The sequence below is a fragment of the Solea solea genome, chromosome 8 (genome assembly GCF_958295425.1).
Source record: "Solea solea chromosome 8, fSolSol10.1, whole genome shotgun sequence".
Taxonomy (NCBI): domain Eukaryota; kingdom Metazoa; phylum Chordata; class Actinopteri; order Pleuronectiformes; family Soleidae; genus Solea; species Solea solea.
In genome coordinates this window covers 24914932-24927276 of record NC_081141.1, presented here as the reverse complement: position 1 = coordinate 24927276, position 12345 = coordinate 24914932, and the positions used below count along the sequence as shown (strand labels likewise).

Here is a 12345-nt window from a genome sequence, read left to right as displayed (position 1 = left end):
AGACACATGGTGAGCGTTGCTTAGAGTCATAAAAACGTGTAAAAAAAAAACACTGAACAATACTTTACATGTAGAGGGCAAACGGTTGCTGGTTTGGAAAATAGTTGTTGTTTTTTATTGTTGAAACCAAGCAGTTAAACTTAAGAAATGTGTTTGAGCTTTGAGTTCATTGGAATTTGTTTTAATCAAGACCAGTGAAGGATAATGAGGGAAAACCATGTTATTAGTTTGTGGCTCTGAAACAGTCACTGGTGGCCTCTCATGTCGGGCTCCAATCGATGTTATGTTTGTTTGTTCATCGTAAAACAACAACAACAAAAAATAGATTAGTATTCATTTCAATTCATAAAACTTCATTTGTTCCCAGGGGGGCAATTAATTAAAGGCACATAGATGGATGATAGGTTACAGTAAGTGTAGCAGCATGGTCAGAAATGGAAATGGAAAGTTGGATTGTCTATGAATACACTGTAGCTGGATGGTTATTTTAATGTAAGAAATATGCAATTTATATGTATTTCACAAGGCAGGACCGTTTTTGCTTTTTGCCACTAGGGGGCATAGCTGCATCAAAAGTAACAGTATTTTACACACCTTGTTGGAGAGAGTGATTCTTTTAAGTTATTACATACTACTTTTATACACAATGTAATAGGTATATTTTAAGTTGAAGTAATATGTGAAGGTATATTATATTACATATTATTTCACATCTACAGTACTGTGCAAAAGTCTTTGGATTGGATAAATACTTGACTCTTAAACGTGTGGAAGAGGTGTTCGTTTTCCTGGGTATTTTAAAAAAAATAAATAAATAAAATAAAATGTTTCAGTAAAGTGAAAATTATACAGTTTGGTCATTGCAACATTTCTAAAACAACAAATCTAATGGTGGACACAGTGCTGTATTTTATTGATATATTATAATAATATTATCATCTGGAAATGTTGATGTTCCGAGTCAGTCATTAGAATATTTGTTATTTGATAAACTAATTAGAGGACTATTGATTTGTATTTTGTTGTCATCATAGTCGTGCATTGGATTCCTGGCTCTGATGAACAAATGTCAAAAACTGTAGTGCAAAGCAGCTTTGAGTCGTCACATTGTCAACTTTTTGTGTCTGGCATTTTAACTGTAAACCTTAGTTTTCATTATTATACATTATTATAATACTACATGTTTTTGTTTACTTGTCTGCACTATTTGTCACTGGCACTGAAACTTTTACTACGACGACATTAGGAACATAAAAAACCAAGGCGGACAAATGAGTGAGGCGAGTTGAAAAGATTGACCGTTTTATTAAAATCCATGTCAAACATCAAAATACTGAAATGGCAAAAAAGAAAAAAAAAATGTTTCTTTTTTGAAATTTTGTACAAATCACAGTGGTTCAAAAATATTACAAATTTTTAGTTTCAAAACATTATTATTATTCTTTTTTTTGCAAACATTCAGAGCAGCAAAACATTCTGATTGTTGTGTATCTTTTTTTTCCTTGAAAGCCCTTAATGGTTTGAGAGTGGTATGCTCTTTCTTTTGCCTTTTTTTTTTTTTTTTTACTTTTTATTATTATTGTAATGAACACAATAAGCATGAGCAGTAAATATTAATAAAACTCACATGAGCCAATGAAACAAAAGTGCATAACAATACTATACAGTATGTACGACCCACTTTAATTATACAGTATAGACCAGGGGTTAATCTTTATTAACACTATCCCTGGCCTGGGGCCACTCCGTGCATAAAATCCTATGTATACACCAGCTTAGCAAATGGATACATTGTGGTGAGCAGTTATAAGGTCAGAGGTTAAAATTCCAGCCGGGGCTTGTGTCAGATATACAACACTGTACTGTACTTTGGATAACAACTATTATTCATTAAAGCATAATAATAATAATAATAATATATGTAGTTGTCACAGCTAATATCTGTCTTTAATCCAGTCGTTCACAGATGCTGTTCCCCAAACAGAAATACACTGACTCTATATGCAGATACATGTGTATATGTGTATAAATATATATATATATATACACATATATACATATACACATATGTATGTGCAACACAGCAAATTGTAACTAAACAGTGGAAGCGATAGGGCGCACAACAGAATTTGGCTTAGAAATCATGAGAAAGTGGATAAGAGGATTTAATTTGATCAAGAAAAAGTGGTAAATATGTATAAAGACTTGGCATACTTATCAAAAAAGTAGTATTAGGCTACATAATAGAAAGTGCAGGCACCTGAAAGAGTGCGAAAAATATATATAAAACTGCTGGTTTGCTGGGTTTCTTGGTCATTTCATAAGTTCTCTTTTTCTTTTCTTTTTTTTTTCGTTATCCTATGAAATCACCGGTCGCCGTCACCGTGAAGTCTTAAAAACGAAACACAAGCCGATCTACTACAAAAGCGTTAAAAGATACTGTACAACGAAAGAATCAAGCTGCCTGCTAATATTTTACTGTGCTCGGGAGGCCGCAGGTGAAGTGCCATCAGCCTGTACGGAGTCAAGAGAGTGAGAGTTCACTGAAGGCACGGCAACAACAACAACAACAAAGAAGATTAAGACACCAAAGATTAGTGTTCTCGAGGCCTCACAATTTAAAAAAAAAAAAAAAGGAAGATCAGAAGATCGGACGTGTCGAGGAGGAGGAAATAAAACGAGATGAGACGGAACACAAAATCCTGCGATTAGTGGTCAGTGTGGTGATAATATTGAGGGTTGGCTGAAGGTAACTGTCTTGTCCGTAACATTTTCTGACCAACACGATACAAACTCTCTTGTTTTTATTTCCCATAGAATCCCTTAGGTCAGAACCCTTAAGCTTAAGAAACTGTGTCTAACACCAGAAACATGCATCATGCTTTTAACTTAATCCCCTCTGCCATCTCATGCACGTTAACGAACAACAAACTCGACTTTCAGCCATTAAGGACATTTCTATCAACACCTGTACCCTGTGTCCTAATCATCACGGGACAGTGTTTGATTGTTTGTGTTAACAACAGCAAACACCTGCATTTGTTGTTTTTTAATTCCTTCAAGTGAGCGAGAGTGTGTGGACGTCTTAGCATTTTATTTAATTAAAGGCGAGTATTTAGTGATGCTACCTTAAGCCGAGCTCGGCTTAAAACTGACTTGTGCTTTAAGCCTTGTGGCGCGCAGGGAAGCTACTGTGGAGTTCAGTGTGACGAGGGCCGGACAAGTTGTGTGTGTGTGTGTGTGTGTGTGTGTGTGTGTGTGTGTGTGGGGTGGGGGGGGACAATACTGTGCTACAGTCATTCAAGTTTGGAAAACAATCGTACGTAAAGGAGCAATTCATGCTAAGCACAAAGAGGTACAGTAAAAACAAAATGAACTACAAAATAACAAACAAACAAAAGAAACAACATAGAAAAGTGCATTCTAACACCAAAGTGTCAATATTATGACAAAGATAGGCCACCATGCAAATTAACCACATTCCAAAAGAGGCTGCACCCTCCCAGTGCACAGGCCAGCCAGTGCTCATAAGAAAAAAACTAAAAAAATCTAAATAAAACAACCTTTCTTCCTAAAAATCAGTGGTTCTGAACTTGCATTGCACAAATCAACCAGATTTAGAGTTCCTCTACATCTTACTTATTACAAAATGTAGAAAACTCTTCCCTAATCTAAAGCCATGACATTAGAACAACTACTGCCTTGTACTCTATTAAGAGACTGATTTAAGGCCATTTTTGTCTGCGTGGAAACGAGCAGTCGCGGGGCACGACTACATTTTGTCTCGTCGCGGTAGGAAAAGGCCGCCGGTGTCCCTGATGACTTTAACAACGGCTCTGTTCTATTTAACAGCCCCTGGTTATTGAATTTATTATTTGCACCTGTGCTTTTCCTACAGTCACACTTCAAAAATGAAGTCAGCGACTCGGGGTCGCCTCGTGAAATCAACGCGGATGAACGGAAGCCGGGAATCCGTCGTGCACTTGTGACATCATCATCATGGCAATTGTCTACAGTGTCACCACAGAACCTGTCTGCAGGTGTGATTGAAGATGTTGCTTAAAACCCCAAACTATTACGTTTCATCCAACTATAAGGCACATGGACCGAGAGAGGAGGCAACTATTAATAAGCAGGGAATTAAAAACAACAAAAAAACACCCAACTTATATCTCGTCAGCTGTCAATATCAATTAAATACCCACAGCTCTGCACTGGGATGGGTTTAACTATCTGTGGAATAATTCCATGTGATGCACTTAATACTCCACTTTCACCCTTTCCCCCCCAAAACGGAATCAGTTCAATTCTCACTTGGGTCTCGTGAGATCCTCTCTCTCTCCTGCGTCTATTTCAGTAGCTGACAATGACTTTCACACACACCTCCAGTGGAGGAACACCGCAACACACACACTCACACACACACTCCACATGCCTCACACCATCCGTCCATCAACCTCGGGCAGAGCTGAAGGGGCGTAAAAAAAAAACACAAATAGCACAAACATGCTAATAGAAGCTCATTAACGCGCAGACTTGTTTTTTTTTTTACATTCACCACTTAAGCCCAAAGAAATTAGCACCCTTAGCAAAAAAAAACATTAGATTTGCCATTTATGACAACATTTCTGCAAATTCAAACTTAAGTAACACTATTTTCCTTGTTAAGGATGGGGAATCTATTTTTTTTTTCTTCCTAAATAGAAACGCAACCCCTCTATGGTAGAAGCAAAAAAAAAACTCGACACATCCCAACACTAAAACATAACGTTTCCACACATTCCTCACCACTGAACACGAAACCTGCGAACACCACGTCGCATATTTGTTTGTGAGTTTCCGTGGACACCGAAAGCACCGTTTTCTATTCCAGCAAGAGGAACGGAAGGCAAACGGGGGGCCGGGGGGGGGGGGACTCAAATGTCACGTCACACCCACAATCCACTTTTTCTTCACTTCTCTAAAAAGCAAGGGAAGCAGAAATGAAGAAAAAAAATGACGAGGAAGAAAAGAGATTCAAATGCGTCGCAGCTTTGGCATTCGGAATCGGGTGGAAATCATTTTCATCGTTTTCTAAAACACTGTGCATGTTTTCCGTTTGTTTTTCTAACACTTTGCAACAACTCGAGTAAGACATGACTGAAAACTACATACAGGCATTATTAACACTCTGTGAGGGTTAGTGGTAGGTGCCCTGAGCAGTGCTGCCCCTAGTGTGGTAGGGGTGTAAAGGCAGGCTGGCTGAGGTGCTCAAATGCAACCTAGTGGTTAATACTGTATCGTCGTTGCCCCTCTGTGACAGTATCCAATAAGGCTCAAAACCTCTTTACCCCCCCACCCCCCCACCCCCCCCCCCAACATTGCTATAGAGTGGTCACTTTGAATGTCTCTGAAGTGCTCAAGGAGGGCGGGGCATGCAGGGGTGGACGACGATGTGTCAGACCACATTGGGACAAGACTAGAGGGTGATGACAGTTACGATCACATTGCTTTTCTAAAGCTCTTCCTGGGAGCAGTGTGCACCGTTTCCCCTGATATGAGCATCCAAGAAGGTGCAAACATCTATATAAAAAAGATCAAATCATAGCAAAATCATGATTGTGTGGTCAGCAACAGTTCCTGGGAATCCAGTGCTGGTTTTAGGCAGGGGGGGTGGGGTGGGGGGACTTTGAGCACAGGTTTGTATGTGACGTCTAACAGTCTGTAGAAAGTGAAGGCAGAGGTCGCGGTATTAACATGTTTTAGTCATTAAGGTCAATGTGAAGGGTGCAGACTGAGAGAGATACAGAGAGCCCTTGCTCCCAGTCCAATCACTCAAAGGCTGAGACACTGTGAGTGCTGGTGAAGGGACAGAGCTGCTGTGGACGGGGACAGGACGGGGACGGGAGGGGGGACAGGGCTGCACTGCAACGCCACAGGCCCTTTACAGATCGGGGCATCTGGGAAGAACTAAACTCAGAAGCGGCGCGCATATACTCGCGCCCCCACACACTTGTCACACAGACATACCAAAAATGCATTCATGAAGTCACCCACGATTATCAAGAGGCACAAACATGCTGAAATCCAGGCACAGAAGCACTGATGACCGAGGCGGCCAGTGGGGGGGGGGGGCGTCTTTTAGGAGACATGCGGCGAGGACGACGTGTGTCTCCAGAAACACCAGCCCCGCTTGGTGTGCTGCTTGCGCAGGATCTCCTCCTCGCGCTCGCGCTCCTTCTGAGAGCGCAGATAGCGGTCCTCCTCCTTCAGGAACCACACCGGAGGCCAGCGCTGCTTCTCAAAGTGCCTCTGGTTTTCTACAGGGAGGAAATGTTTTCAGAAGTGTCAGATTTTTTGAAATCAATTCTTCTGATAGAGACAGAGAGAAAGAGAGCTTCACAGATTTAAAAGAGGCAGATAATCGGTGCATGTACCTGGAGCCATGGCCTTCATGTCTTTGGGAAACTTGCGGCAGATGCTGTTATAATTAGTGCAGATGTGATGGAGACACCAGGCTGATAGTTGTTTGGCATTGTGAAACTGCAAAAAAAACAGTAAAAGAGAGGAGTCACTTCAGCTGTGCGGCAGCATCATTTAGAATGAGCCATTTTAGATTTACAGTCACGGAACAGACCTGTGCGAGCTCGAGGTAAGCCAACACCTGTCCGTCAACGTCGATTCCTTTCACTGCCGACTGGAGAAGTTCATCCACAGCGTGCTGTTCTGCAGACGGGTACAAAATGATGTCAGTATGTGCTTCACTGTGCTGACACGGGCCTGCATTTTAACCTTCTATAGACATGCATGAACATCTTTACTATGAAACAAAGGACTGTTTTCATGGATCTTTCAGGCATCTTTACCTGTGAGGGAAACGAGGCGCGGCAAGCACAGGCGGTTGGCCAGAATAATCATTTCTATGGGCTCTAGACCAGGACAGGGTGTCAGCAGACCGCAGTACAGAAACTCCAGAACGCCATGCATGCAGGATGCACTGGTGTTAGGAATGGACACCTGGTGGGAAATAAGGTAATGAGAATGAACTACATTAATCACAGACTTTTTGACTTTTTTTAAGTGTAATGGCTAGAAACTAGTGAGTTCCTATGAAAATGGTGATATGAAAGCAGTGCCGTGTGTAGTTGGAGGTAAAGGGCAGAGGACATCTTGTTCTAGGCATATTCTCTTTGATCTGGTCTCGGATGAAAAACACTGAGGGAGAGGTTGTTGATGATGTAACTGACATGGCTGACACATAAGACCCCACTGTAAATGTGAATTAAAATCCACTGACCATTTTCACACAGTTACACAAGTTGTGACGTTCATCTCTTATAACAAAAACTATGAAAATACACTCATCATTAGCCACTCAAATATCTAGCCAGGCAATCAAATGGCAGCGACTCAACGCATTTGGGCATGTAAAGATACTATAGTTCAAACTGAGCGTCCAAAATGGAGACGAAAGGTGATTGGTTTTTACGTGAACGACCAAACTGGTTCAAAAATGATGAAGAGCACGACAACAACTCCCGACAGGAACTTAAATAACCATTTGTTACTAATTGTTAATGTTTATTAATGTACTGTTAATAATGCCAAACAAAGTTTAATATAAAAGCAACCAGAGAAGGTATACAAATGAGCAGCACATTATTACCCAGTTCAAGCTCAGGGAGGACGGAAGAAAAGATGATGAGAGTGATGAAATGACCTCAGGGTGTTCCCACTGCGGGAGTCTTCAATCTATAACCCCATAATAACCAATTAGGAGAATGTCATCGTGGTGTCACCTCTCATTATGACTAAAAACAAATCAAAACATCGAGACAAGGGTGGTCTCTGGATGCTCAGAGCCCCCAGCTGGGGCCAGGAAGCATTAATGAGTGGACACACTCTCAGTGGCAAGACGTGTGTCGATAAGTCAGCTGTGCTGGAGGGAGTTCTTTTGCTCCCCCTAGTGGAAAACTAAAGATGGAATCTAATGCTCAACAAGCAACAGGACACACATGTGATAACCCGAAAAGAAATGAGTTAAATGTAGACAAAAAGGAAAATAAACAAAAATGAAGAACAAAGTTGATTTAATCCACAAATAAAAACTGAAGTCATTATTTTTCCACTAAGTTAGTCCTTGTCTGAGTTCCTGTTGACAGTTGTCACTGGTGGGCACGTAACAAAGGAAAGAATGAAGATATTTCTAATGTAAACAGTGTCCGCCATCTTTGCTAACAGTTACGCTAACAGGACCAAGTGTCACTGGTGGGCACGTAACAAAGAAAAGAATGAAGATATTTCTAATGTAAACAGTGTCCGCCATCTTTGCTAACAGTTACGCTAACAGGACCAAGTGTCACTGGTGGGCACGTTAACAAAGAAAAGAATGAAGAGATTTCTAATGTAAACAGTGTCCGCCATCTTTGCTAACGGTTACGCTAACAGGACCAAGTGTCACTGGTGGGCACGTTAACAAAGAAAAGAATGAAGAGATTTTTCAACTCAACTGTTTTAAACTGTGTTTTTAACACAAGGTTTATGAACAAAAACCTCTTACACCAACAAGACCACAAACAACAAGAATCCTGTTAAATCGGTGTCTCGATGCTGCTCTGCGCACAATTAGAATAAAGCATGTTGTTATCACCCAACAGCATGAACACTGAAAATGTGTGAGCCTAAAAATATTGTAGGGGAAGTGTGACTTCAGCATCAAAAATAGAGCGGCGCCGACTGATCACATGTTACTTTCACTTTCTTACAGAGTTACAGCTTGTTTGAGATTTCAAGCAAGAGAACAGTTGTGGTATTATCCTGTTGTCAAGTGGTTCAATCGATGCGATATAAATAACGTATGTAACCGTCAAACGAGTGTAAAACCACCACATCGCTGACATCTGAATCTAATGGAACAAACAATAATAGTAATTTATTACCCTAATGCATGTGGGCCACCGCTGCTGGTGGGCTGTGAAAGGTCATTAAATTAAATTAAATTAAATTAAATTAAATATGAATAAATAAATGTGTTTTTAATTTTCAGTTTTGTAATTAAGTCTTAAATAGCTGTAAAAATAGATTGTATATAGCAATATGGTGACATTAATCTGTGAGTATCCGGTGTCTGTCGGTCAGTGCGCAGGCCTAACATTTCAGTGTTTGCACTGAATGTTAATTTGTTCATTTAAATTCATAAATTTTTATTCGCGTTGATAGATAGTTACGCACTTTGATACTTTTGTACTTTTGATACTTTACTATGCACTGTTCATTTGGGTTCATTTTAAAGGACCAGTGCTTTAAAAAGCCTTTGTTTCCAGTTCAAACTGCTTCTCACTTTCACTTTAATGAAGATGTAGGAAAAGAAAGAGAGAAATTAAAGCTGCAAAGCGTTTTTAGCAGCATAAATGCACAAGAAAATACAAATAGACTCCTAGACGTAATGAATGTAAACGCTGACGGCGTCACCGTGCCGTCAGCCTCTGAGTCTGTATCTCCAGGGCACCTGCCTCCTGTGCAGAGCCAGCTTCATGGACTGAGTAGAGTAACCATAGACACCAGCAGCAGCCCACCGCAAACACCGTGCCCCCTCAGTGACGCTGCTGTCATACTTTCACTCTCAGCCACAACGGTTGCGATGGCTTTTTCACACCCACTCACACGGACGGTGTGTTCTGGGAAAAATCCAGGTTATCCACGTGGAAACACAAACACTTTTTTTTCTTTCCGCACTTAGCTCTTTTTTCTGATAATGCTGCCTATAAACTTCAATCTTCAAAACTGTTTTTTTTTTTTTTTATTCCTTGTATTTTTCCCTTTCTTCTAGTCAAACTGAGTGCCTCAAGCTTTGCAACTTTATCCTGTGACGTTGCAAGTAACTATACCTCAGGGGATCTGGTTCTGAAACACAGTCCGGGGAGCATCAATGTAAAGAGACGGGAACTTCCTCTCTGGTTAGTGCACAGGCTCTAAAACCGCAGACGAGCACAGGGCGACTAGAAGCTGAGCCTCAGGTGAGCACAAAACCAAAGTAACTGGACACGGCGCTTGAGGAAAGCCGACCTCGGAAGAGAGTCGCTCTTCTGGGCTTAGTGCGAGCAAACTCGAACCCTCACACAAGAATACTCCATGCTTTCAAACATGAGGCCGTCTTTAAAAGTGATCTGTGGATAAGAGTCACTGGAAGGAAGTGCTACCTCAAAAGCTATTTGTGATGGTCGCTTGTGATAAACAAGTGGCGATGAGTTCTTTGTCTTAAAAGGAAGTTGAAATATGAGAAGTTATGTGACTCAAACTGCAATTTAAATGAGTGAAAGTGTGTGTGTGTGAGGTCCAAGAAGGTACAAACCTATCTTTGTGAGGACATTTTGTCTGAGCCCCACAACTTTAACATGCTTTTTCAGGGTTAAGACCTGGTTTTAGGGTTAGGGTTTGTGATGGTTAAGGTTAGGGTAAGATGTATATGATGTGTGCTCACTAAGATATAAAAAACAAGTGTGTGTACGTGTATTTGTAAGCTTTAAGCAGGTCTGCTAACTGCACAGCTACAATCAATTCAAACAGTCTGTAGGTCAATCTGATAACAGGCTTGTGAGCTGTAAACCTTCACGTAATAGAAGCACACAGATACAAAAACAGGATCTCTGTGAGATGTTGTGAAAGCCACACATCCCCAAAGCAGTTAACCTTATCAATAACCTCTTTATCTTGATCATATACGTTGATACGTTGAACGGCCGCTTGGTAAACTGTAAATGGATGGTCAATTCCGTAGAATTCAGGACCCAGAAACAATACATTTACAATACAACAAGTTCAGTGTCTACACATTCCCAGTATGTCTGAGCTCACCTCCTCGACATAGCTCTCCATAAAGGGGCCACGGAACATGGCGGCCATCCAGTCGCAGCTAGAGATGAGCAGGGGCTTGTGTGCCGGGAGGAAGCCATCGTCTAGTCGGAACACCACATCTAAAACCGGGGTGGGAAAAGAGCATTCATCTCGTGGAGTTGCCACAGAAGCCCAAGCTACAGAGGGGGAAAGACAGACAAGGCAGTCGCCCGGACACACACACACACACACACACACAAGCAGACAAAAGGCCACAGGGCCAGACAGAGACACGCAAAGACATAGACACAGGCAGACAGACAGAGAGATAATTTGACAAAGGACTGAACAGCTTTTGACACAGAGTAAGGGACGGAGAGGAGACGCAGGGTAGTGGCGTCATGTGGTCACGTCCTGAGTGACTGTGGACACTGAGGCGTCAAGAGTGAAAGTGTTCAAACCCAAAACACAACAACCATTATGTTTGTCCAATAAAGCAGCAAAATTCACATCTGTAACAAGGAAATTCATAGATTGCTAATCCAGTCTCTGAGTAATTAGAGCTGCCGTGTGATTTTTTTTTTTGTTTGTTGTTGTTGTTGCTGTGTCATAACATTATTTGTAAGCCGTGTCCGAAAATGTGCTGAAAATTGTCACTGTACAACATTTTTAATATCTTGGTACGGTCTGGAATTGCTACTTACTCGCTGTGAACGTTACTGAAAACACGGAGCTGATGTCGAAGCTAGTTATGCACTACAGCGTTAACTAGATGAAGTAGATTTTACAGTTGGTCAGCGAGCTTCGTTTATCAATAACATCTCTAAGATGCAATTTAGGGGAACACTTCTATTGGTATAACCATTAAGACAACAAGAAAGGAGAGACGGCCAAGTGTTGAGCTACACATGCACACACACACACGAATTTAGGACAAACAGACACCGCCACACAAACACAACAAGAGACAGGAAGCACAGAAGAGCAAACACCAGACAACCAGGCAGGACTGAAACAACAGGCGGTCATCCATTTCAGGAAACAGTTTACCACACAGAATGAATATTTTACATCAAATGGAGAAGATACAGCACAAGGAAATGTAGACAAAGAGTTTACATTTTCAGAGACAGAAGGAGACATCTTCATGTCAAAATCCCTCACACACAAAACACCTACTGATGCATACATGAAAAACATTTTATGTTACAGTGGAATGGATGCTGTTAAAAGTAATTGCGGCGTTAAAAAAACGATCTGCACATTGGTTTACCAGCAAAGGTCCCTTTATTGAGACACTCCTTGATGCGGTTGGCTCTGCGGACATGGAAGGCCTTGGTGATCTCCTGGTTCATGAAGCTCTCTCGGTTCAGGACATTGGCCACCATCATGCGCAGGTCAAACACCTCGAGGAGCTCTGCGATGGTGGCCACCTGCATCAGATCTCCCCGGCCCTCATCCAGGCTGCCCGTGTACAGGTACTGGAGCACCGCCTGAAACCAGAGGGAGCCTAGAGGTCAGCTTTGGAACAAT

General features: G+C 41.4%; 1 protein-coding gene across 5 annotated transcripts in view; it reads right to left on the bottom strand.

The window, feature by feature from the left end:
- Nucleotides 1–5343: 5343 nt before the first annotated feature.
- rhobtb4 (Rho related BTB domain containing 4) overlaps nucleotides 5344–12345 on the bottom strand; it is a 37761-nt gene continuing 30759 nt past the window's right edge. For all 5 annotated transcript variants that reach the window (XM_058635970.1, XM_058635967.1, XM_058635968.1 and 2 more), the window contains 6 exons: nucleotides 12086–12305; nucleotides 10834–10952; nucleotides 6846–6996; nucleotides 6617–6705; nucleotides 6417–6522; nucleotides 5344–6299 (listed from right to left, as the gene is read on the bottom strand). In XM_058635970.1, the coding sequence (XP_058491953.1) occupies nucleotides 6121–6299; nucleotides 6417–6522; nucleotides 6617–6705; nucleotides 6846–6996; nucleotides 10834–10952; nucleotides 12086–12305 (864 nt within the window). In that variant the 3' untranslated portion in view covers nucleotides 5344–6120. The remainder of the gene's footprint in view (nucleotides 6300–6416; nucleotides 6523–6616; nucleotides 6706–6845; nucleotides 6997–10833; nucleotides 10953–12085; nucleotides 12306–12345) is intronic.